Below are 23,750 nucleotides of genomic sequence, written 5' to 3'. Positions count from 1 at the left end.
TGGAATCTGACTAAAATGCCATATAGATCAATTGATTTCGTCGTCGTCGACGTCGTCGTCGTTTATTCGAAATCCTCTTCTTCTTCGAAGAACGGCTCTCGACCCAGAACCGCTCTCATCAGAGTGGACGTCACCATCATCCCCTTCAAAAAAATCAGAGTCAAAGAAGATATCTGTACTAGAACTGTTTGATACCTTGAGAAGCATGTAGAGTAGTCAGACGAGCCGACGAGCTAGATCTCTGCATCTGCTGTTGAGTTGGTCTTTCAGCCTGAAGAGGTCTTTGATTGGGCGCGCGTTGCTGTCGCCGCTGTTGCTGATTATCATTTGCGAGCCAAAGCGTGACCATGGCAAACCAGAGTAGAATAGTTCCAAGTAGCATCAGAAAAACCATATTGCCTATCATGTAGACCGCTGTTGTAATTGGCCAGTAATACATCAGGTATCTATGAGAATAAAATGATATGAAATAAGGGATTTTTAAATGGAAACTAAACTTGCCTTAGCCCAGAGAAATGAGCCTCAAATCGAACGGTTCCTCTATAAACCTCAAGATTCCTTGAAGTGATTGTAATTGCAGCAAATGCAGCTGGATTATGCTAATGTCAAATGGTAATAAAAATACGGTATTATTGATTTTGCTACTCTCACTGCATCATCAATGTAGCTTTCTAGTATTTTTGCTGACAGGGTCTGCTTCTCTTCGGTGAACCCAAGAATCAATGGAAAGGCATAAACAATTTTAGACATAAGCCTTATTAGAGTTGACTGGTACTTCAGAAGAAACTTTAAAAAAACATTCGTATAAGAAGACACCAAGGGGGTTTTTTTCTGTACATACGTGTCTTCCTGTTGCCAGGAGAATTTCTTGGCTTTCAGAATAAAGCGTCAAATTTACCATAAACATACCTAGTAATTTTTTCAATCTACAATAATTCAAACATTTGCGCGGGCTCGCCTATATTTCGATTCAGATGCGAATCAGGAAGATCTAAGCTAACAGACGCGCTGTACATTTCACCGGAAAGCAAAACCTGCAAAAAATACGCGTTTTCGCGCACTTTCTCGCCGCTGGATGCTTCTCACATTTCTCAGCGAAACTTCGGCTCGAGGAAACGAGCACACGGGTCTCAGCGAGTGAGAACACTCGGACCTATATGCGCAATCAAAAATGTTTTCATAAAAAGACCTTTATCTATTTATACGTGAATTGAAAGTGCGTTGGTTGGACGTGATAGACGGGCGGAATGTAGTACCAATAGAAGACGAAGTACAGAAGAACGGAGGCCCAGAAGTAGATGAAGCCCAGAATAGAGATAATAAACAGGCGAAGGACGATCCATCGGACGAATGGAAAAAGGTCGCGCAAGGACGACCAGAGAGAAAACATCTTTTTTGTTTTTGTACGGGATTGGCCAGAGAACTCCCGTATGCAATCTACCGTATGCTTTTCACGTTCGTTTCGTTCGTCGCTTCAAATCCCAGAGAATCGTTGCCGATTCTTGTCGCTTTTTACGCATTGCTTTCTTTCTTCGTTTGGATAGCGCACAGAAAAGATAGGGAATCACAGGTTGCAGCGAATCTACGTTGGAATACCTGGTGTCACGTGATCGATTGATTGACAGGTGTCTTCCATTGGGGATGTCTTGACGTTCACTCTCATTGGCTCAGCTTGTTTTCACGTGTTGACTGTTTTATTTGGAGCTCCTTTCTTCGAGTGAGTTTGACAGTAATGCCTTTGCTTATGTGATCCTGAATGATTTTTCAGATATGTAAAGCTGACGTTTCTTTATTCCATGTTGTTGTCTGTATTGACTGTCACACCAGCATCTGTCTTACTTGGTCACAATTCTCAAGGATGGATCCGGATTTTCTTAAAAACTAAGTAAGTAACCACATTAGAAAAATTATAGCTCAGTACCAGTCATTTGTCTTTAGTCCAAGAACCCGTTCTGAGTGCATTCTACTTGGGCAATGCTGTTGCACATTGCTAGGAACTTGGCTGGGAGCTGCTGCCATTCCTTTGGATTGGGAACGACCTTGGCAGGTAATTAAAGGAACCTTGTGATTTCTTCATGCTTCTAGCACATTTTCTCGTAGGTTTGGCCTATTCCTTGTGTTCTTGGAGCCTGTGCTGGGCATCTTATTGGTTTGGGTGCAGGCCTGGCCGTCTGGATTTTGTATGGGAAAAGAAAACATTTAATAGACTAAAGTCCATTTTTTATTTGTTTAATCTCACGTTTGAATCAGTCCCTCCCCTATCCGGGCAACACCGATGGCGTCTGTTCGCCTCTTCAGACTCAACAGCGTTTTGCGACATAGATTGCTTAGTAGAACACTGCTAAGTCTTTCTAATCGATGCGTAGAGGTAAGGATGCTTCTCGCACGGCCTCCGAACGAGACGAATTCGATCTCGTGGCAGAAATTGAATCGATTGAGCGAAGACGGCGAATTTCTGAGAGTCACAGTCGAAGGGGGAGGCTGCTCCGGCTTCCAGTACAAATTTGCAATGGACAGCAAAGTCGATGAAGACGATCGGTACAGTGTGTCGAAAGAAAGAAATGCACCGTAACAAATTAGCGAACGTAACTGCAGAATATTCGAACGAGACGGTGCCAAAGTCGTCACCGACGACGTATCGCTGGACTTCATCAACGGAGCGACAATCGACTACGAAGAAGAACTGATTCGATCGTCGTTTCGGGTCGTGGAAAATCCGCACGCGTCACGTGGCTGCTCGTGCGGAGCATCTTTCTCACTCAAAGAAGATCAATAGAAGACACACACCCATATACAGTACAAAGAGCCCTAAAATACATACCTATATATAAAAAGATGTACGAGGAGGAGACGCGCCCTTCACCTGGAACGTTGAGATACTCAGATGAGATAGCCTTAACACCAATAAATATATACGAAGAAAAAGACGAGAAAGTGCAAAATAGCAATATTAGGTTAACTGATTATTCTCTAAAGTTACGTGTGATGAGCATCTTCGCGAGTCGGTCGCTTCACACGTGCATATGGACCGCTGGATGGATCGAAGACAAAGTCCCACAGGACTTTGGTCCAAGAGCGGTGCTGGGGAAGTGTGTCGTAGTACTCGGGTGCAAGATCTTTGAGTGCAGGCAAGTGTCGACCGGCAACATAGGGCAAATCGTGATGTTCCATGTGATAGCCAACGTTGAACGTAATGGGATTCATGGGCCCATAATAGGAAAACGTGTCGCCGCCGCCTATGTCTTCAAACACGAAATGTTCGGAAATGAAGTGCCCGGCCATGGGATGAATTCCCATGGAGACGAGCGAACCGGCGAACATGTAGGTGAACGCCTTGACGCCGCAGAAGAGCAGAACCCAAAAATTGAAAATAAATTGGATAACCATATTGGCGTATTCGAGATGGGTGAGACGTTTCGAACGAACGCAGAGCGGGCGTATGGGATAGAGAAGAGGCTGGCATATGAGCCAGAGCACCTTGCGCGTCGTCGACGTGAAAAATCGCGCCTCCATTCGCGTCGGAAGATCGGGATCGACGCGCTCGATGCCGAGATAGCGATGGTGTTCGATGTGATAGCGTTTGAACGAGGAGGCGAACGGGACGATGATCGGAAGATTGGCGAAGATGCCGAAGAGACGATTGGCGAAGAAACGGCGCTGGCCGAACGCCGTGTTGTGCGCGATGTCGTGTATGGCGAGCATCATCGAGAGATTGATTACGCCGCCGAACCAGTAGGCGCCGATCGCGATCGAGAGCCACGAGATGCTCGGGTAAGAGCGTATGAGTAGGCACGCTCCCACCTGAAGAAAGACGAGTAGCGCGACGTGCCATTTGAACCACGGATCGACGCCGAAGAGCTTTCGCACGTGGGGATACTTTTCTATAGACAAAAAGCCGGCTGGCTAGCTGGTGGAACTGCGCGCCGGAGTTCGGAAGACCTACTCATGATCTCTCTGCGACGCGTTGAGTGCGGTTCTTCGTCGTATTTCCACTCAAAATCGCTCCGCGACACGGTCGAACCCATAGCTGACCTAAGTTGACCTTTGTCCGTCACCTCAAACACAAACTTTAGCGTGCGTGATTACAGATAACGCCAGCCCGGATACGAACGCAAAAGAAACATTGAACGCGGCTACATGTATGAGGAAACTTTGAGTATTTGCAAATAGATGTCTTTGTTGAGTTCGGAGAAGCCTTCGAGCTCCAGAACGGCTTTCAGATTGCGTGCAATCAGCTCTGCGCACGATCGCACGAGCTGATCGTCGTTATAGGCCTGGCCGAATTCTACTCGCTCAAACACGTTAGCAAACGAGAGCGACTGCACCATGTGCGCGCGACACAAAGACACCAATTTCTCGACGCCGTAACGATGAGCGAGAGCGTACACCGGCTCGATCGGCTCTGGCGAATCGATGTCGTATCGATCCGTTACGACGTAAGCGAGAACGGCTTTCAATGCGTCGCACGTCGTATCCTTGACGACAACCTGTCACGAGAAAAATATTATAAATTCCTTCGAAATTTTTGCAGGATGGACTGGCTAATTGGAGACCTCGTTCTCAATGGCTTCCTTTAAGCCCGATTCTATCATTGACTTGAAGTAGTTGCATCGAGCTGCCAGGATGCACTTGGGTGCAGAAAAGGCCTGATCCCCTACAATGAACTTGAATGTGCCGAGAGGAGCTGATGACTCAAGCAGAGCTTGCAGGTCGGTACGCAGAGACGATTCAATCATACACGTATCAAACGACGGATGGTGATAGATTAGGGAGACCTCTCGAATGGCTTTTGGTTCTGTGAAATAGAGGACATTTCGAAAAGGATCTAACGCTAGAGAGTAGGGATGATCGAGTCGAGCTGCACTTCCCTTTGCATCGACGCATCCCTTTGCCTTGGGCAGACCGCACAGGGTCATTGGACGTCCCGTTGGACGTCCCATTTTGATTTCCACCATGGATATGCAATGATTGCCCGTGTCGGCAATGTAGAAATAACCGTCGATGCCGATCGCTAGTCCCGTGGGTCTGCAAAGGCCTAGCGTTTCGGCGGCCCATATCGTCGTGACTGCGCCGTCGTCTTCTGTCGTCACGAGTCCGACGCGCTGATTGGCGCTGTCGATTACGTGCAAGGTTCCGCGCCAGTCGCACGCCATTTGACGCAGTTGCGCGCACGGACTGGAACGGATGAAGCAGCTTTGATCGAACGCGGTGAAAATTTTGTCCGGCTTGGCGGCGCTTGTGAAGAAAAACTGGCCGTCGTCCGTAGAATGGATAAATTCGGCGCTGCCGCTGCTTTCATCGGATATTTCGATTGTTTCGGCGCGCCCGTCGCGCGTTATCTGGTTTGCCATATATGGTAATACGCAGCACATGCTGTCAGGTGTCAACACGCGCATCTGCTTACCTGCACGAATCGTTTTTCGTCTGTGACGAAGAGCAAGCTGCTGTAGTCGTTTCGGCCTTCGCAAATACCGCTTGGCTTTGTAAACGTCGCTTCATCAGGCAGCCCGTCTTCGTAACCCGGGATGCCGACTCGTCCTGCGTGTAGACTGCATTTTCCTGTCTTCACGTCGATTTGCCACAGGCAATGCTTTCCGCAGTCCGTCGCGATGAGTCGACGGTCTTTCGTGAGCACGACGCTTTTCAGATCGCCGAATTCGGGAGCACCATTCGTTTCGCTGCGAGCGAGTGTCCGAACGCAGCCTTCTGCCATGCGACCCGTTCCGAACGTGTTTTCTTTTGATTTTAATTTTCTCCGGATGTCGCTTTGAGCTGGGGGGCGCGGCTCGTTCTCGCGCTAGTGTGTTTATCCTCGTAGCTATGGAAGTTGAAGCCGAGATGAGACGAGTTTTTCGACTCGAATCCGAAGTACTGCGCGTTTGTTTCTTATCGCACAAGTCTGGAATCGAAGCTTAGGTGCGAGACTTGGAGAAAACGCGACGCGAAGTCGAAAAGTCGATCTCTGAAGAATTGCATCAGCAAAAATCGGCTATCGAGGATCTGAACGAGAGACACAAACTTCAGGCAACATACTGAAAGCTCGAGTTGTTGGTGAAATATTCGAAATATAGACGCTCGGCTCTGACGAGGAAATAAAAAAATTGAGCGACATTCTTCAGGCTACAAAAGACGAAATTGACGCCGAAAGAGCAATATTGACGTAAGAGAGCTTACCGACTGCATCTCTCGTACGTATAGAGAAGAATTAGAGCGCGATACGATGACGAACTCAAGGAATTGACGGAGAGAAATCGACTCAATGAACAGCGTCAACAGCAGGAGAAAGAGAAGGTGCTCAAGCCGCTCACTCAATTGATGAGACGATATTTGATTGCGTAGCGCCGAGTCTCGCAAGAAACAGAAGAAACTCAACGTCTGTGGGAACGCCTTACGGAACAATCTGCAGAGGTAATTCAGAGTAGTTTTGACGTCATAAACGAAGATTATTATCTCTCTTTAGCTGGCGAAAATGGAGGGATTTCTCATGAGAAGGGAAGAAGCGTTGCTACACCGGCAGGACGAGATTGAGACGAGACGCAAAGACCTTCAGGGAAAAAGAGAGAAAATGAAACAGGATTTGATTCAAGCAACGGACAAGTAGGTCTCGTAGAATGAAGAGGTGCTTGTCGTGTTGGAAGTCTGACTGCTATAGTCAAGACACAGACCATCTGAGACGAATCAACGAAGAAGTGGTCCATCTCAGAGAAGAGATTGTGTCTCACGAGATCGAAGGGCAGAATTTTGAACAGGAAATCGTTCAACTACAGAAACAAGTATATAATACAATAGATAGTCTATACGTAATTATTTCGTTCTCGAGATTCTTGAAAGTGAGCAGGAAAATGAAGAACTCGAAAGCCTCGCTGCTCACTTTCAAGCTCAACTTGAACTCGCCTTAAATCAAGTCAAAAAGTACAAAGAATTCGAAGAGGATTCGTCGGCGAAGGCAAAACAAGATGCGAGCCCCACGAAACGGCGACAGAAACGAAGTCCCGACGCTCGCCGGAGACGACGCATGCTAAGCCAAGAGGCGGCGGCGACGGCGGCGGCGAGAAAAGACCTTGAAAAGACGGAACGCGTGAGCAGCAAAGTTTGCAGCGTAAGCTAAAAAGGAAGAGGGAGTTACTGTAACATTTCTTCCATAAAACTATTGAGAAATATTGGAAAGAAAATAAATTACTGCCAACGTTGACGCGTGTTGAAGAAGAGGAAGGGGAGGAGGTATTCTACAGAAGCTACTGCACTGATCAGTTCAAATTAAAATCTCACCGTTATAGAACGACTTTTTCTATACTGTCTTTTGTACAAAAACCAGAGCCGCTTAATTCTTACAACTTTTCCTCGCTGATGTTTGTTGTTGTTGTCGCCGTGGCAACCTCCGCTGCAGCAGCGGCGGCAGCTTTCCGCTTTTCTTTCTGTCGGCGTTTTGCTCGTTTTCGCTTTCGATCAATGCTCGCTACCTCCGCTTTTAATTTAGCGTAGTCGGACCGCATTTCATCCATCTTCTTGCGCAGTATCGCTATTCGTTCAGGACCGGTAGTCGTGTCAGCTAAAAAATGAACAAAAATCGCCTCAACTGACCATCCAGCACTATTTTTTTCTTACTGAAATTGACTATGTACTTCGGATTGGCCGGAATATCGGCCAAGTCAAAAGTGGGCAATCTGATATGAGAAATTTCATCGTCGCTATTTGGGCTGCTGCTACTGCAACTGCCTGCCGCTTCTTTCCGCTTCGCTGCCGTACTCGCCGACGTTTTCCGTCGTCCTCCGCGCTTCCGCGACGGCGGAGTCTGAGCCGGAGCTCGATTCGACGTCGATCGGCTTCCCTTTCCTATCGTCGTTGTCGTCGCTTTGGGAAGAACCGGACTATCCGGCGATTCCACGTCAACGGCCATCTCCGTTCCCGTTGCCATTGCAGCGATATGTGCGCCGCCGCCGCCGTCGCCACTGTTCAATGACGACGACGAATTCAAATCATACGGCGAAACTGACGAAGGGGGTTCAAAAGGCGCCGTCGCCGTAGTCACTGCTGACGACGACGATACCGAAGACGAAGACAGGGAAACGGATGCGGATGACATCGCAGCGGACACTTCCTGACTATCAGGAGATGATCGTGGCGACGGAAAGGAAATGCTGCTATCGGCGGCGGCGACGACTTTTACGTTCGTTTCCTTTGGCAGAGCCGCCGCCAAGGAGGCAACCTTTTCTGTATCTTTCTCCTTACCAGATTTCACGTTTTCTTCTTCTTTCTCTTTGATGCTGTCTTCAGCTTCGTTTTTTTTCTCCGCCTTGTCCTTCTTCTCTTCGGACGAGTTCTCCGTTTTCTCCTCTTCCGGCTTCTGTTTCGTCGCTTCTCCTTCCATCGAATCCACCTTCATGACGGCACCGCTTTGGTCCTCCTCTCGCGAAGACAACGAAGAAGGGCTCGTCTTTCGTCGCTTTATCAAGCCACTCTTCAAATCTGAAAGACCAAAAAAAGTGTGACAAACCCCCGGGCTTCCCTCTCCCAATTCACGCACCTTCCAACCCATTGCCGCCACCTGAACTCGCCTTTCGCTCTCGTTTCCTATTCATCCGTCCACTCCCGCTCCCCAACGGCAAAGAATTCTGCTGAGATCGAGACCGAGTCCTTCGAGTCCCTGTGGCACTTAACCGACCCATTTTCCCATTCTAAAATCAACCCCAACCGCCGCATCAAACAGGTATCTGCGTCTATTTTTTTGAATCGATTCTTACTTTTCCCGCTGGGCCCATGCTTCTTCGTCTTGAATGTCTTGAACTCGTGCTCTTTCCCAATATCCGATCGTTCACTATCCATTCGTCGAATCGCGTATTCCAGCCGTGGTAGTGAACCAAGTATCGCGATCCTCGTCTACTTCCGTCCGCAATCTTGACAATCTAAGAAATTTGACATATAGAAAAAAGTTCCCTTTTCTTCTTGTTTTCTTTTTACTTTCGCTTCGTATTCCGTACTGCTTCGTCCTCGGCCATAATGCACGCGAATATTGTCTCCAACCGAATAAGGCTGCATTTCCAAATCAGACGCTTTGAAACCACTAAAGGAGAGAGATTAATTTGCCGACAACACATAGACGATTTTACTCACCGAAAATTATCGTCGTCCTCATCGTCGTCGTCATCCTCATCATCCTCATCATCATCATCCTCTTCCTCCTCCTCGGGTCCACCGTCGTCGTTATCGTTGAACATTTCATCCTCTAAAGAACAGCACAAAGTTAAAAAAAATCGTGCATGAGTGAGAGGAAAAACACCGTAAGATTTCTCCTCTTCAAGTTCATCTTCCTCCTGATTAATCTTAGCATTTCCCACTTCCTCTTCCGATGATTTTTTCTCAGTCGCTGCCGTTTCTTCAGGCGGCAGCGGCAGCGGCGGCGGCGGCGGCGGCGGCGGCGGCGGCGGCGGCGGCGGAGAGGGAGGCGAAGGGGGCGGCGGAGCCTTCTTTGACGGCGTCGACGACGATTTCCTCTGTGAATCATCGTACGCTTCATAGGGATAGAGGTACTTTCGGTATGCTATCTTGATGTCTGCGGCAGGCGTTGCTGCGGTGACGGGAATGTTCATCTGGGAGTAAACTTCTGGCCACTTCATTAGCTTTGTCACCTATGGAAAGAATCCGAAATAATGACTTTTTCTCTCTAACATTTCGTTGCGCTGACTTCAGTCATTCCTCCTATTTCTTTAACTGTGATGTACAGACGGTAGAGATCGAGCATGTGACCGCCCAATAAAGGCAACTTCTCAATGGGACTCCCTGTGAGGAGAGAAAAAAAACTGAAATTCGTAGAAAACGTAGCCAGCCTTCTCTTCACCTCTTTCATCCATAAATTTGTGCAATTGCTTCAAGAACGAATCCCTGGCTTCCTTGTAATCACGATCCTCTTCAACGTGAATCTGGAAACGAGAGAACGTTTCCCAAAGAAAGCCTTACAGTATATACTCTATCCATACCTTCGGCAATACTAAATTCATATCCCAAGGCAATTCTTTTGTTTCCAAGTAATGCAATGCTCTCTCGTTAGCTAATAATTGAAGTTTGCCTCCCTCTTCTCGAAGGCTCCCATCTCCACACGCACCTTGTTTACACGTGGGAAATTCCCCTTTGAGCATCGATGATAGCGGGTGGCAGTCCTTAGAGAATTTCCTCGTTTCGCTTACGTGAGCGACGGAACTGCAAGAAAACGAAACGTTCTAGCAACCCAAACGCTTACGTCAATCAAACACTCACAATTTTCCGTCTTTGAACGAACGCACGAGACACTGATCAGGCGACGACAAATCATAATCCTCGGCCAAATTCCTTGGAACAATCTATATAGAACGCAATACATAGAGATATACAAAATTGCTACGACGGTGCACTTACCAGCACGGGAATCCACGTTCTCGATCTCCTCTCTCCATTCTCAATAAAAACGACCTTCCAAAAAACATTTCCGTGTTCAAATTATTTATTTGACGATCAATAATATGATCTCACGTCGCCAACGTGAGATTCGCCGAAATCAACTTTTTTTCCGCTTCCACCGGCGGCAGCGACGTTCGAAGAGACGATCAACGCGCCAGATCCGTCGCCAGTCTCATCTGTATCCTCGTCGAGAGTCATACTTGCAGTTACGCTCGGTTTACGTCTTCTCCTTGTCTTCTTTCCGGGTGTCATCCCCTAAAAAATGACTATTAATTATACATTATTTAATTCTCAAAGTAACTTTGCCTGAAGTAAGCTGTGACATTCGGGATTTGTCAGTGGAAGATGATCGAGGGTCTTGCGAAGAGAAAAATAAATGAATATTTTAAAACTTTTATTTTTATCACCTCGCTTTCGTTGAAATGTTTTTCTCCCTTCAAGCAGAGCGACGTTCGTTTTAACGTCCGTTCGTCACCGTCGTCAAAAACTACACCGAACGTTGAATTTTCGAATTTTTGAATTTGAAATACGTACCGACTGTGTACGTGCTCGCGTCGGCGATTTTGAGCACGGTGCCGTGCGTCCAAGATCCATCCGGGTGCCTCGCTTCGACCGTAACGCCCACCTTTTCGAAAGTTCCCAAGAAACGAAAATATTCGAAAACAGAAGGGGGCCCTCGCGCTTTTTGCTCACTTTTGGCGATCCTTTCCACTTGACGTTGTCATCGAGAACCGTGTGCATTCCCTTTCCTTTGAAGTTGATCTAAGAGCGTGCACGAAAGAACGATCGGCTCCCCCTTTCTTTGTTTTCTCCCCTTTTTCGGCGTTTTACCTTGCATTTGACGAGTTTTTTCACTTCTTTCACGGTCGCTTCGCAAAAGGCGCCCTTGTACTTAGCGCTCACCTCCGTTCCGCGGCTCAAACTGGCCGGTTCGGTCGACTGCGGGTCGAAAGCGGGCGTCTTTCGCTTTTCTTTCGATTCCGGTCGTCGCGACAGCTTACCATGGCTCTTCGGAGTCGATCGGTCGATGGATGTTGGCCAAACGGTGGCTACGCGACGGATTTCGATGCCTAGCGACTTTTCCCGTGTTCTCCCTTGCGTTGATTGGTTGACTAGTGACGTCACAGCTTGATATTTACATCATCAGAAGAATTTCGAAAAGTCGAAATCAGTTCGTGCGACAGTTTTTGCAAGATTCTTTGACGAGCTGTAACGCGCTTTTTTTTGTCGGCAAACGCATATTGATCGGGAAGAAGCGCTGCAGCGCGTCGTCGGTCCAAAGCGGTCACGAGGTCCAGACAATCCGGGAGCTTTCTTTATATGAACGGCTGTTCCTTCCGGTTAGATGACTGAGACGAATTCATTCACTAATGCGCACTTGATCGATGCCCGAAGACATTATCGTCAAGGAACGCGAAAACGTTTCTTGCTTCGAGCACGCGTTTAAAAATACGTATCCTCGCGCAGATTCTCCAATGGCTCGTTTTAGCCAATCAGGAGTCGGCTGACGCTAAAAAAGCGCGATGTTCATTCAGTGAAATTCGCGTTGACGTCACTGAGCGACCGCGTCTCCAGGAAACGACCGGAGGTCCCGCCTACTTACAAAGTAGCATATTTTTTAATGACAAATGTCTATTGCTCAGTGAGACTCAGCGTTGTCGGATCCAATTTAGAGACAATGAATTTGCGGGACGTCGTCAGGCGTAATTAGAAGAACGATTCATTTTTTCTTGATTTTCATATTATGCTGCAGGAACGTCAGAGGCTCTGAAAATGAACCCAATAATTAGCAAGAAAAATTCGACGAGCCAGCTCTTAGTGTCATACCATTTGCGGTCCCGCGGAGAGGAAATCCCGAGAGGAAATGACGGCTGGAGAGACGTCAATCAAGTCGTTATTGATTTTCAGATACGTAGAAATGGTATGATATATACCGTCAGGACTCCGCTTTGATCAAACGACTTTGATGACAGAGGGAGATCTGATACGTTTTTTCCGCGTACTTCGATCCTACGCCGAGCTCTTGAACATAGTCTTTCCAAGTGTAAAGCACAATCGAACAGAGAGTCTCCTTTCCATTCGACGCGTGTGTACTCATTAGGTACGCATTGACTTGAAGATGGGAGACGAATGGGTTACTATCAAAGCTGCTGACGCGACCATTTGGGTTCTACCACTTCCACTCAACGACGGGCAATTGTCGGCGACAAATATTGGCAGTTTTTCTCAAAAAAGGTGAGCCAACGATTCCAATAATACAATGACAATCGATGAAAAATCTCTAGTCATTCACGCGGTCTCAAATCTGTTCTCAGCGATGCCTTCACTTTATCGAAAATCCGCTTCAGTAGTGATACGCTGATTGACGTAAACGTCTTCACGGCCGCGTTGCTGATGCCTGTCCAAAGAAGACTGTCTTCTCGTCACACGCGATCGCGTTCTTTTCTCTGCGTAAGATAAAAGAAAAAATCACTTATTCAATGGTATTTTTTAATTAATCGAGATGGCTGCTTTTGGTCCGGGAAATGTGCCACTTCGGCAGTTCAACGTGCCAGCTGGCCAATTAGCAGACTGGAAAAAACACGGGCTTCAAACGGGAAATCAAATTAGCTGTCCTACTGAACGTGAGTCGCTTTTTCCTCCCAATTCAATTTTCAATTCTCTCCTCCGCCAGCTTGGAGTCTACGTGAACTGAGAGCAATCCGATCAAAGTGGAGAAGATTTCAAGGCATCGCCTTTCTAATCTTCCTCAGTCAGAATCCAGGTTCAAGAATAAATGACCACGGTTCGATAGAGACACGAGAGTGAAATCGTATACTAATTGAAGTTTAGACTTACTTGCTTGGCTCAATGTTCACCTTGACGCGTTGTTCCATCAGCTACCCAAGCCAATTTTCCACGACGTCTCTTCCGAGCTGCTCGAAAGAATACGACAAAAACACGTTGAGTGGTGATAACGGTTGAATAAAAAGAGTGCAAACTCACCCTTGTTCTTTCTCACAGAACGAACCACTCGGTGCCAGAACGTCGGCTCACATTGCATCCAGTCTCTCAAGCATCGTTGCTCGTTCAACAAACGCGCTATTTCAACAGAGGTGCTTGCAGAAGATGCAGGTAGGCAGTCATTCAGTCGTACAGTACTACCACGATTGCCTGTATTTGTTTTAGTTGCGCGGAGTCGACGATGTGAACACTTGGCTTGGCGAAAGAATACGCCGCTTTCAGAAGTCCTCGCCCCGTCGAACGGACGAGACGCCGCGACATTCAACAACAGACGAATTTCTAGTTCCGGATACGGACGATTTCCTTTCCTGGAGCGACGACGACGATTCCGATTTTCCGGGTCTGTGGGAGACAAACAGCGAAGCGAGCACCGATTCATATAAAAGACCTAACCAGACCGCCGCTATAACGGCCGACGATTTCAGTTGGTCGTCTGATGACTGGTTATCATCAGATGATCTCGACTGGTATACGGACGATGAAACTGGAAGAGAAAATGCCAAAGAAAAAGAAGAAGACCACGACGTCTCGCTGGAATTTTTCAGCGACGAGTCAGTTCAAAGCAGCAAAGACGACGATTTGTTTTCAGAGAACGATTAGTATTGGGGTGATATGTGAACGGCCTGGGACAGGATGCCAATCAGCCCGCCCAACACCGTTCCCCAAACGACTATCCAACCCAAGTGTTTTCCTATAACCTGTTTCAATAAATCGGTCACTGTCTCCTTTGTCAGTTCCCTTGCTCGCGACGTCATGTAATTGTCCACCTCTCGCTTGAGCCACTGAACAGCCGAGCCCTTTTTAAAGAAAAAAGTGCTAATGAGTCTGAACAGAGTCGTACTGACCTTCGTTCCAGCTAGTTTTCTTCCTAGAGCTGGTGTTATATCGGCACTGAGACCGAGAAGAAACGGTTGCACCATGGGCTTCAATTTTTCTTTCTCTAGTCCAATTGCCTTCAGTACTTCTCCGGCATTGTCACTGTAGAGTTGATCGAGCTTTGCGTTTAGTACGTGATCGACGTCCGGTGACTGGAGAATTGTTTCCAAGCGTTTTCCAGTTTCGTGCGTCGTCACCCAGTGACTTATTTTCTGCCCCGTGAACGTACTCAAAAACGTCTCGTTGAAAAAGGTATTCGTTATCACGGCTTTAACAGATTCGCTTATTTTTCTATGTTGATTAGGAATAATCCTAAAAAATTAATCTATAATATGATTTTCTAGGTTCCTTTGCCTTCTTACCCACTCCCATAAACGAGAGGAATCCGATAAAATATCATCATAATTGCAAGCCAATTAGTGAAGCCGCCTGCAAATCCGAATAGTCCGAAAGCGATGAAATATCGCGCTATCTCGATGACCGCTTTGCTACAGGTGTCGTTTCCCGGTCGTAGTGACGTATCAGTGTCGTCGTCGCAATTTTGCGGCACTGCAAAAACTCGCACGAGAATTCCTGTCAGGCCGATGAAAAACGACGCCATCAGGCAAACGTTTCCTTTCGTGAAAAATGCCGAAAGGCAGTCCTTGCAGCGCAATCCGCAGCCTTTTCGTTTCGGCGCGTACCATTCGGTGCCGATTTCCAAGAGGCTTTCCTGCAAAGAGACGACACGACGAAGGTTTGGTCTTGGAAAAAAGTCGCTACCTGCAGCTGCTCGCTCTTTTGTCGTCTCAAATGGGCGGACATCTTGGCATCGACGCGCGCGCGCGTTATACAAAAGTAGTTTTAGGCCGCCAATCTTCTGTACGTTTTTTCTCCACCAATGATGTCATGATTTGACACCAAGTAGCATTGGCTAAACAATTCACAAAGTCGTCGACGTAATAAATAGAATTTTACTGCACTTTTAGTGTAAGACTCGATCGTTCGTTTCGTTTTGTGTCGTTTCGAGAGCAATTCCTACTGGCGATGGGCTCTCGAAGACCTTAGTCTCTTTTCCTCGGATCGTGACGTCTACGATGCCCTCCGTTCGTGTTTATACTCCCGTCCGTCCTTCTTCCGCAGTTCCTTCGTGTTCGCGATGTCGTTTCGAGTGGCGAGGACGAAATCTAGTCGCGATGCTCGCTCGTTTCCCCCGAAACGACGTCTTCGATCAACTAAATCGTCCCGAGACGGCTCGCGAAGGCATATATAATCGATACATGCAGTAGGACCTATGGCCATTTGAGATTTGAACCCGGGAATTTTACTCGCGCGCGAAACAGCCGACCCTACGAAGAGCGTCTAACCGTGAAAATCATTATCCAAATGAAAAAAAAGATACACGTGGTCGCTCGAACACGAGGAGCCGCCATGTTTTTAGCGCCTAAACGAAGAATTCGGACACGCAAAGAGCACATGAAAAACTAGCGCGAATTTCAAAAGCAAATCAGCGTATCGTTGCCTTGGTGAATTGATCACAGTGAGGTCACCAGCGGATGTTGCATAATGATTACATCATCTTCCGTATAAAAGCGACTGGAGCACGCTCAATCTTCAGTCTTGCTAAAGGGTGGGGGATGCCAACGGGCTGAACCCTTGAGGCTGATCGTGAGCTGGGAAAGCTGGTTGTTGGTCATCAAAGCGTTTAGTCTTCTGTCGATCCTCACTGAAACTGCTAGGCACAGTGGATGGGCGTCGCTTTGCGGCGCTAAGATCGGCACTGGGGGTCAAAAGGGTCGTGGACGGCTTGAGTTGCGAAGTCAGGCGCTCCGCGCTAAAGCCGAGCGGGCGTCTGGCTAAGGTTTGCCACTTACTGCCAAAGAAACGTGTGGGGGCCCAGTGTCTCGTGGTATTTCCTCACTCGGATTAGTAACTTATACCCGAAAGATGACCCGACCCCCAGGACAATAAACGCTGGCCCTCAATCGGTGGACTCGGCAATCGCTTCGTAAGTCCTCTCCCGAGACGGTAGCCTCGGTTCTTGTGTATAAATTCCATCATTCCACCCGAAAGGCTACGGCCTCTCTGAGGCCCCGGTACGACGCGGTCGGGGGGACGGTGTGGGAGAGCCGTTCTCGATCCAGGCCGTACCGGTCGTCTTCGGGCCGTTGAAGCAAGGTCTCGCTCTCAACATTTTTGGGCCACTAACTGCGTTCGAACCTCCACGTGGTGTGGCCTGGATAATGCCAATGCGAACGCATTGCAAAAAGGTACGTACACGGACAGATTGAACAGATTTTGTCTCTTCTTTTTTAGGTTCTCTGCACGCGCAAAGCCAGGACGAAGACTCGAGCCAAAAAGCCGCTCGAAGAGATAGGATTTTACAGTTAGAAACTAATTGTCTGTATGTGCATGCTTGTATGTACTGTACGCACTCGATTTGGCTTTTTTTTCGTGCGATTACAGTATTTTTTTCGTCTTCCCCGCGCAAAAGAGTCCCGTACCTTTGCTCTTCGATGTTCGACGTCCTGTTGGTCTAGTACGTTTCTATTGCTCGAATTGCATCGACGAGTATGTAATTTCTGCAGCTTTGGACGAATTCGACGCCACACTGAAGCTTTTCCTCGCCATATCGTCTCTCGGCAGAAAGGCGCGCGGAAACGCTCTCTTTCGACGCGTCGCTGAGACTGAAATCGATCGCGAAAGCGATTTTCTATTTCCCAATCTCGCAAAGCACGCTCAGAGCTTTGATTTCGACCACGTTGGCGACGTCTACACCAGTGCAATGCCGCCGAGAAAGAAAGAAAGAGCGAGCGTCTCGCCAGTTGACAGTCAATTCGGGACATTTGTCAGCGACTGATTGATCAGGGCAAGAAAGTCCCGAAACGAAAGTATTTCGATGGCTAAAGTTCGCGTGTGAACCCCAACGTACGCTAGCTGATCTCATTCGCCCATTCTCGTCACCAATTTACCGTAATAACTGTAATTGAGAGGTTTCGGATGTTGCTACGGCAACGACGGATAGGCCTACACTTACAGCCGAAGCAGAAGCTAGAGAAGGCGGAGGAATTGAATTGCTCAGCCATAGGATAAGAAGAAGCAGCGAAAAGACGAAAGCAGCAGCAGCATAGCGCAAATGAGGTTTGGGCAACAATGCTTGGGCCCATCTTAAAAAATGAGAGGTGCCATTAGAGCAACGAGGCCAAAGGATGTAGCCACGTTGATTCCAGCCCCACCAGTTGGCGATACAGAACAGGTATTAGTAGAATCGCCAGCTGATTCCTTCAGTGCAACGCATTGCTCAGCACTCAATCCGCTGACCTGAGCCGCAGAAACAGAACGAGCCTGGTCCGCTCCTAAAGTCTTCAATTGGTCGACTGACATGAACTGCGCAAAAATCATTCCGTAGCATCATTTTTCTACTGTCGAAACTAATAAGTGTACCTTCACAAAGTCGTCCAGACGAGGAAAAGTATCGGCATCGATGGCATCAATTTGATCAGTGGTCAATGACTGCACACCTGACTCCCTTAGGCCCCCTAACCACCCCCAAACTCATAATAATATCACAACGAAAACTCGCAAAATTCAACGTACCGAGAAGATCGCCCAGTTCATTGATACGTGAACGCTCCAACCTTTGGATGTCAGAAACGCCTGAGAGCAGACGATCAACTACCGCTTTCTTTTTCGCCGGCAACAAGTCGAGACTCCCAAGCAAGCCCACTCCTTCACTACAGACACGATAATAGAACGGGTCGACAGTACACATAGGCCACTTACTCGAGGGCCGACGACGAGAGTTCTTGGCTCAAATCGCTGACAGACAGGCTCTTAGCGAAACTGCCCAAATTGTTAAGAAAGTCTCCGGACCAAGACGAAGGCGATCCGAATTGCATCTTCGCCTTTTGAACGACTTTGTCCGCCTGGCGAGATGAATTAGCTGGCACCCTCTCTCCTCTACGACGTATAGCACTGACCTGATCAGACGTCCAAGACTTGATTTGGCTGAGACTGTAGAGCGAGTCGTCGCAGGAGAGCGTCTTGTTGATTACGTCGGCAACGTCGTCAGCCGAGAGCGACGTGAGCAGATTGCCCAAGCGTTTGAGATTCTGCGGCGCAGCCGCTTTGAGGTCGCCCCAAACCTGAAAATGCATATCACGAAGACATCGACGATGACGAAGACAATAACCTTTTTCGCGAGATTAATTCCCGCCTGCAATTGATCCCTCGAAAGGTCGAGTTCGCCGAGAAGATCGACGACGTCATCGAACGCGTCCTCGGCAATCGACTCGATCTCGTCACTCGTGAGACCCACGAACAGACGACCGAGATTCTTCAGTTGACTCGCCGACCACTTTGAAATGTCTATTATAAATAGAGTCTTATCAGCATCAGAAGACAGACTCTCCCTCTTGAAAAGAAACTTACCAGATCCCCACACTTTCTTTATTTTCGCAATCAGTGCCTCGGCGCGTTCGCCGTCAAGCGAAAGGATTTCTCCAATTTCGCTCACGGCATTAGCGATTGCTTCCTTCAGAAAAAAAAACGGTCGACAATTCTAAGAACAAAGTCTTCTCGTCCTACGTCCGGTATATTGGCCAGATCAGACAAAGCGAAGCCTTTGATGATGTTTCCGAGACGAACGACGTCTTGAACCGTCAGGGAGTCCAACCTAAATACAACGAACATCTCTTAGACTCTTGGAGTGAAGGCAATGAAAAAAATTCGCACGTCAGATGCTTCTTGACCAGGAGAGCGAATTTCTCCACGGCGTGCTCGTCCGCGTCGCTGAAACTTCCCCATTCGGGAAACGAGTCTTTGACGGCATCTCGGTCGATCGAATTCAAGGTATCGTCGTCCAAGAATTCAATTAAATGGCCCAGCAAAGCGACGTGATCACTCGATAGAACGGACTGACTTGACGAATCGACGGCTTTCTGCAAAAAAACAGAATGGCAAAACATATAAATGTTTTATTCGCCAATTATCGTCGTCATTCTACCAAACATTGAATTGCCCATTTTGCGACCGAGATCAGCTTCGTCTCGCTTGCCCACTTGTGAAAGTTGTCGCCGGCTTGGCCAATTTGTACGAGAACTTCCTGGCAAGCTTCCGGAGTCAAAGCCTTCAGCTCGTCCACGCTAAAATCAGATAGAAAAGAAACCACGCTATTTTGTGACGTTGACGTACTCAAGACTGATAGAAATTGGTCCAATTTCGGCTATATCAATCGCTGTCAATTTGCTCAGATCGGACGACTTGGTGATGTTGTGATAGGCTTTGAATCCATCGATAGCTGTCTTTACCTACGTGCAATAAATATTCCCGATCATTGACTCTGTTTTTTTGTCTGCTTATGCCTGGCGTTCGGTCACGTCGGAAATCTCCGATAGAGCATTGACGAAGTCGGTGAAAAATTCTTGCGGAACATTGCTTGCCATGTCTTCGCGGGAGAAGCCTCTGAGCACGTCACCGTATGTCCTATGCATGCAAAACGAGTGATAAGGCAGCAGTGTTGAGTCGACACCGCGCGTCTACCTGATTTTGTCTGCGGACCAAAAGTCATCGCTGCCGCTGTCGCCGGCATCTTGAATCCAGTTCAATCCCGCCTCTGCTAACGCCATCAACTAGAGAAAGTACGAGGAATTATTCGCTCTGTGAGAAGAGTACTAAGACTCTTTTTAGATACCTGAGCGTTGCCAAATTGTTTCAAAGCGCCCGGAACAAGTTTCGTCACGTTTGTCTTGCTCCAGCCGAGGCTGCGTATCGCATCGCGAGAAATGCCCCCAACCAAGCCCTTCAAGTCGCTCAAGTCGTCCACTTGGCCAAACTAAAGGCAACGAACGTGGCGGCTTTTCTCGAGGTTGAATACCAGTAAGTTGTCACGCACCTTTTTCACAAGCAGCCGCAATTGGGGAAGAGACCAATCGGAATTGCTGATGACCTTCGACGCGGATCGAACGACGCCGTCTTTCAAATTGCGAAATTCGCCGCAAACGAAACCGCGCGCAAGACAGCTCAGCTTATCCAAACTCTGACCAGTCCAAGCAGACATCTGGACGCGAGAAGAGAACCGTAGAAAGTGGGAGAGACGTCAAGAAAAAAAAACACAGACTTGTCCTAAGGGCAACGAGACATCTCCGGATCGAGCGGCGTCAAGGAAACGAGTCAACAAAACGTTGGTCTAAGGAACGCGAATCAGGAAAATTCAAACTATATGCATATACGTATATCGATCGAACCTGCGAGAAACTAAAACCGCAATCATTGGCCAAACTGTTGAATTGATCCACAATGGCAGAGACGTTTAGCATGAGTAAATCTTTCGGCAAGAGGACTTTGAGAGAGCGTCCAGCTTTGCGGATTTGCTGCGCTGTCCAGCGCTGAATTGGACCCCAGCTCATCTTCAGTTTCGACACGAGAACGCCAAGTTGCTTCGAGTTGAGCCACGGATTGGCGGCGACGTCGGCGAGAGCGGAAGACGAGATCAGCGAACTGAAATTAAGTTGACTGAAGTCCTGAACGTTTAGGCCATCGAGAAGATTCGCAGCCCTAAAAAAGACATGGAATACGATAAACATTAGATAAAGTAGTCACTTTTTCAAGTAGTCTGCACTCCACGAAGAGAAGCCACCCCAACTGCTCTTCAGTTTCTCGGCAATAGCTCCCTTTTGAAGTCGAGACCAGCCGATTCGGCTATTCCAATCGCTGACAACTCCAGAAATCTTTAGGGAGCCAAGCAACGGGTTACCGTTTCCTCGCCTACGAAAAATCGACGTCCCAATTGCTTACCGCACTCGAAGACAATTTTAGGATGTTCGACGAGGGCAGATTCGCGGCGACGTTTTTCAATTTCTTGAGTTGATCTGCCGTCCACGACGAGAAATCCCCCCACGCGTTTTTGGCACTTTTAAACATTCCCTGGGCCTGACTCCACGAGAAACTGTCAAGAGGCAAGTCGTCGAGACTAGAAAGTGAAACAAATAAAAGATGCAATTGAATAAAGTTGATGTACGTTCTTTTTTTTTCCTTACACGTCGTCGAAGATGTTTTTCGCAATTTTTCCCAGGTCGGTCGAGGTGAGACCTTTGGCGAATTTTCCCAAATCGCTAAACGCTTTTTTCGTCCACGTCGACACGTCGCCAACCGCTTTCTTGTACGCCTTCGCAATTCCATTCAACTGACTTCGTTGAAAGTTCAAGTTCTGCGCAAAAGATTAATTTTTTTTCTAAATAGAATCCCCAATATCAATATATCACAAACCTGAAGACTGCTCAAACTAGAGATGAACGACTGCGAAGGAATATTCGAAAAGAAGTGCGTCACGACCGACGTGCTAGCCGTCGTAAACTTTTTCGCCAAAATTTTCACCGTCGACGAATTGAAATTGCTAAGCAACGAAGACTAAAGAGACCGTCGGTCACAAACGAACATCGACACATCCACAAGACTTTCCCACCGAAAGACTTCCGAAAACGTCTGTCGGTATTGACAAGAGATCGGATGAAGAGAGTTTGATTAGATCCGCTGCACTGGAGAAGGCTTTTTGCACGTTCTTGTTCAGATTCGATAGATGTTTTTGCACGCTGTCGCAGAACACAAAAATTAAGCGAATTGATACATTTGATTTCTGCGCCGCGCCCACGCACGTTTTGGTCACCATCGAAAGATCGAGATTGTCGACGACTAAAAATAGACGTGTGATGTCAACATTCCACGAGTCAAGGGTTGCAGCGTACAGTCTCCAATGTTCGAGGTTAGATCGCCGAAGTCGAATCCGCCGCCGCCGCCAAAGTTGTCAAATAAAAATCCATTTCCTGCTGTAAAATAGAAAAACGTTTGCGGGGACCACACCCATCGAACACATTGTACAGTACTTTCGAGACACAGACAAAAGCGAGGAGAGTGCAGTCCGCGGTCAGCTCGTATTCATACCTTGGCTGCAGGCGAGAAGTGTCAAGACAACGTAGGACTGCCACCTCATTATTTTCAGCGACTACTTGTACGGGGCGTCTTCGTTTTCGTCGTTGCCCGTATCACCAATGGACGAACTGAATGCACAAATCGTGCCCCTCGTTCGAAATCTCCTCGGCGGCTGCGGCAGTTTCGTTCGCGGCGGCTCGCTGGAAATCATCGACTGCAGATCAGGGTTCGTGCGATCGCACATCGTGTGGCCGGCTCGAAAAAAAAATTCGATTAGAGATTTGACGGCGCGACGAGACGACGGCAACTGCGATCGATTCACAATCAGCATTCCCTACTGCGGAACGACCCTCAGATGTAAGCACCGCGACTACGCTACACAAAAAAATCGCGGTTTTGACACGTATCTATCCATCGTCGATATTGAGTTGACATACAGTCGTTATATTCGCTAGGGCAAGTCATCTTCAACTCAAACCGACCCAGACAGGCGCCTGACTTCATATTCGACGATGTAGATTTCTGCCCAAAATTGGCCAATCTAAAGGCGAGAAAAACGTTATCGCCTCGACGAAGTCTAATTAAATAAAATAAATAAATTAAATTAATTATAATTGTGTCAGTTCGAAACGTTAGTGACTCGTTTGCGCGTTTTTAGACTCTAACAGATTGGGATTCGAGTGACGAAAATTGCTTGCGAGCGGCCGTATTCGAGCTATTGATGCAATATCGCGATTATCAGCTCACGGAAGCTCGACGAGTCAACGTCATTCGCTTCGAAACGGATTTCTTGTCGGAAAACGACGAGTATAGTCGATTTGAAACGTACGTCGTCAAGGAAACGCAGGAGGCAATTAAAAACGCGTTGTGCACAAAAACTAAAAAATCGTTCTTACCGGCTTCTTATCCAGACTCAGAGAAGAACTCGTCTCTGCATTCAATTGCCAGTCGACTTTTCATTGATTCCCTCCTATTTCACTCGGGTATAAAAAAGCTTGCTATTTTCAACGAAATGTTCATGGTACACACAGAACTTGCCTGGCGACGATGCGGCGACGCTTTCGCTCGTCTTCTACGGACCCACCTACGATCGCGTGCGAACCAAGTTACGACTCAGCTCTCGTCTTGAAAAGTTGCCCTAGCTAATTAAGAAGGAAGAATTTTTTTCCCCTCTTTTGACGTTTCTTTTCTCAGGTCTATCGGTGCCGCTTCGACGTTTTCTATGCCCCAGTGGGGCGGTCAGAGGGGGTCGTGTCTCATGGACTACGTGCCGCACGTGTGCGCCATGCTCGAGAATCGCGTCGACGATCTTCGAATTGCGCACGATAAACGAAAGGATCTCGTCACGACGTTCGTCGATCAATTTCGAAGGTGCGCTATATAGAAAAAATAAATATTAGCATTGGAGTCGCTTGGTTTATATCTTCTTTTCGTTTAGTTCCCTACTTGAATATGATTCTGAAAGCTATTCGTCGATGTCGTTTCGGTTTCAATTCGCTCAGCAGCCGTTTCACTATATATTACTCAGTATGAAC

At 47.6% G+C, this 23,750-nt stretch overlaps 10 protein-coding genes across 10 annotated transcripts; 5 read left to right on the top strand and 5 right to left on the bottom strand.

The window, feature by feature from the left end:
- Nucleotides 1–5: 5 nt before the first annotated feature.
- On the bottom strand, nt 6–1,782 carry LOC136189318 (seipin-like). The gene is made up of 9 exons (XM_065977240.1): nt 1,597–1,782; nt 1,206–1,530; nt 1,087–1,153; nt 959–1,034; nt 842–909; nt 652–786; nt 502–599; nt 196–446; nt 6–143 (listed from the first exon to the last, which is right to left on the bottom strand). Exons 2-9 carry the CDS (start codon nt 1,388–1,390, stop codon nt 28–30), a joined length of 996 nt encoding a protein of 331 aa, XP_065833312.1. The 5' UTR covers nt 1,391–1,530; nt 1,597–1,782; the 3' UTR covers nt 6–27.
- LOC136189325 (phosphatidylinositol-glycan biosynthesis class F protein-like) lies at nt 1,439–2,275 on the top strand. The gene is made up of 5 exons (XM_065977251.1): nt 1,439–1,570; nt 1,626–1,717; nt 1,769–1,885; nt 1,939–2,047; nt 2,101–2,275. The coding sequence occupies exons 1-5, from the start codon at nt 1,445–1,447 to the stop codon at nt 2,209–2,211; spliced, it is 555 nt and encodes a 184-aa protein (XP_065833323.1). The 5' UTR covers nt 1,439–1,444; the 3' UTR covers nt 2,212–2,275.
- LOC136189326 (iron-sulfur cluster assembly 2 homolog, mitochondrial-like) lies at nt 2,229–2,953 on the top strand. Its single transcript, XM_065977252.1, has 3 exons — nt 2,229–2,368; nt 2,423–2,538; nt 2,596–2,953. Exons 1-3 carry the CDS (start codon nt 2,276–2,278, stop codon nt 2,774–2,776), a joined length of 390 nt encoding a protein of 129 aa, XP_065833324.1. The 5' UTR covers nt 2,229–2,275; the 3' UTR covers nt 2,777–2,953.
- Nucleotides 2,878–4,092, bottom strand: LOC136189319 (sphingolipid delta(4)-desaturase DES1-like). The gene is made up of 2 exons (XM_065977241.1): nt 3,944–4,092; nt 2,878–3,881 (listed from the first exon to the last, which is right to left on the bottom strand). Exons 1-2 carry the CDS (start codon nt 4,023–4,025, stop codon nt 2,977–2,979), a joined length of 987 nt encoding a protein of 328 aa, XP_065833313.1. The 5' UTR covers nt 4,026–4,092; the 3' UTR covers nt 2,878–2,976.
- Nucleotides 4,083–7,124, bottom strand: LOC136189313 (uncharacterized). Its single transcript, XM_065977235.1, has 5 exons — nt 6,895–7,124; nt 6,175–6,761; nt 5,405–6,120; nt 4,554–5,339; nt 4,083–4,487 (listed from the first exon to the last, which is right to left on the bottom strand). The coding sequence occupies exons 3-5, from the start codon at nt 5,711–5,713 to the stop codon at nt 4,134–4,136; spliced, it is 1,449 nt and encodes a 482-aa protein (XP_065833307.1). The 5' UTR covers nt 5,714–6,120; nt 6,175–6,761; nt 6,895–7,124; the 3' UTR covers nt 4,083–4,133.
- Nucleotides 5,807–7,463, top strand: LOC136189321 (golgin subfamily A member 6-like protein 25). Its single transcript, XM_065977242.1, has 8 exons — nt 5,807–5,868; nt 5,917–6,024; nt 6,072–6,160; nt 6,210–6,291; nt 6,340–6,408; nt 6,461–6,597; nt 6,653–6,773; nt 6,821–7,463. Exons 1-8 carry the CDS (start codon nt 5,821–5,823, stop codon nt 7,106–7,108), a joined length of 942 nt encoding a protein of 313 aa, XP_065833314.1. The 5' UTR covers nt 5,807–5,820; the 3' UTR covers nt 7,109–7,463.
- LOC136189310 (AT-rich interactive domain-containing protein 4B-like) lies at nt 7,237–11,577 on the bottom strand. Its single transcript, XM_065977231.1, has 20 exons — nt 11,433–11,577; nt 11,263–11,370; nt 11,125–11,193; nt 10,966–11,056; nt 10,839–10,918; nt 10,738–10,788; nt 10,504–10,686; nt 10,390–10,443; nt 10,252–10,334; nt 10,100–10,194; nt 9,975–10,045; nt 9,836–9,917; nt 9,683–9,777; nt 9,278–9,626; nt 9,112–9,223; nt 8,959–9,061; nt 8,742–8,903; nt 8,525–8,675; nt 7,606–8,466; nt 7,237–7,549 (listed from the first exon to the last, which is right to left on the bottom strand). The coding sequence occupies exons 1-20, from the start codon at nt 11,433–11,435 to the stop codon at nt 7,329–7,331; spliced, it is 3,024 nt and encodes a 1,007-aa protein (XP_065833303.1). The 5' UTR covers nt 11,436–11,577; the 3' UTR covers nt 7,237–7,328.
- A 239-nt stretch (nt 11,578–11,816) lies between these two features.
- On the top strand, nt 11,817–14,145 carry LOC136189093 (uncharacterized). Its single transcript, XM_065976937.1, has 12 exons — nt 11,817–11,852; nt 11,899–12,019; nt 12,075–12,134; nt 12,185–12,352; nt 12,405–12,475; nt 12,533–12,666; nt 12,717–12,882; nt 12,935–13,055; nt 13,106–13,216; nt 13,264–13,373; nt 13,435–13,545; nt 13,600–14,145. The coding sequence occupies exons 1-12, from the start codon at nt 11,817–11,819 to the stop codon at nt 14,032–14,034; spliced, it is 1,644 nt and encodes a 547-aa protein (XP_065833009.1). The 3' UTR covers nt 14,035–14,145.
- Nucleotides 14,146–17,341: 3,196 nt separating this feature from the next.
- On the bottom strand, nt 17,342–22,336 carry LOC136189256 (uncharacterized). The gene is made up of 25 exons (XM_065977170.1): nt 22,228–22,336; nt 22,032–22,112; nt 21,942–21,978; nt 21,752–21,878; nt 21,556–21,696; nt 21,327–21,496; nt 21,085–21,259; nt 20,890–21,017; nt 20,535–20,844; nt 20,408–20,476; nt 20,183–20,347; nt 19,982–20,122; nt 19,831–19,919; nt 19,653–19,773; nt 19,483–19,598; nt 19,295–19,433; nt 19,024–19,229; nt 18,877–18,964; nt 18,721–18,823; nt 18,482–18,657; nt 18,270–18,434; nt 18,073–18,215; nt 17,887–18,023; nt 17,734–17,828; nt 17,342–17,676 (listed from the first exon to the last, which is right to left on the bottom strand). Exons 1-25 carry the CDS (start codon nt 22,274–22,276, stop codon nt 17,458–17,460), a joined length of 3,390 nt encoding a protein of 1,129 aa, XP_065833242.1. The 5' UTR covers nt 22,277–22,336; the 3' UTR covers nt 17,342–17,457.
- Nucleotides 22,303–23,475, top strand: LOC136189290 (BRISC and BRCA1-A complex member 2-like). The gene is made up of 6 exons (XM_065977212.1): nt 22,303–22,441; nt 22,493–22,572; nt 22,671–22,762; nt 22,874–23,065; nt 23,127–23,198; nt 23,247–23,475. The coding sequence occupies exons 1-6, from the start codon at nt 22,335–22,337 to the stop codon at nt 23,355–23,357; spliced, it is 654 nt and encodes a 217-aa protein (XP_065833284.1). The 5' UTR covers nt 22,303–22,334; the 3' UTR covers nt 23,358–23,475.
- Nucleotides 23,476–23,750: the final 275 nt, after the last annotated feature.

Source organism: Oscarella lobularis, chromosome 7 (assembly GCF_947507565.1).
Source record: "Oscarella lobularis chromosome 7, ooOscLobu1.1, whole genome shotgun sequence".
Lineage (NCBI taxonomy): Eukaryota > Metazoa > Porifera > Homoscleromorpha > Homosclerophorida > Oscarellidae > Oscarella > Oscarella lobularis.
The sequence above is the reverse complement of the archived record's forward strand: the minus strand, read 5'-3'. Positions and strand labels throughout refer to the sequence as shown.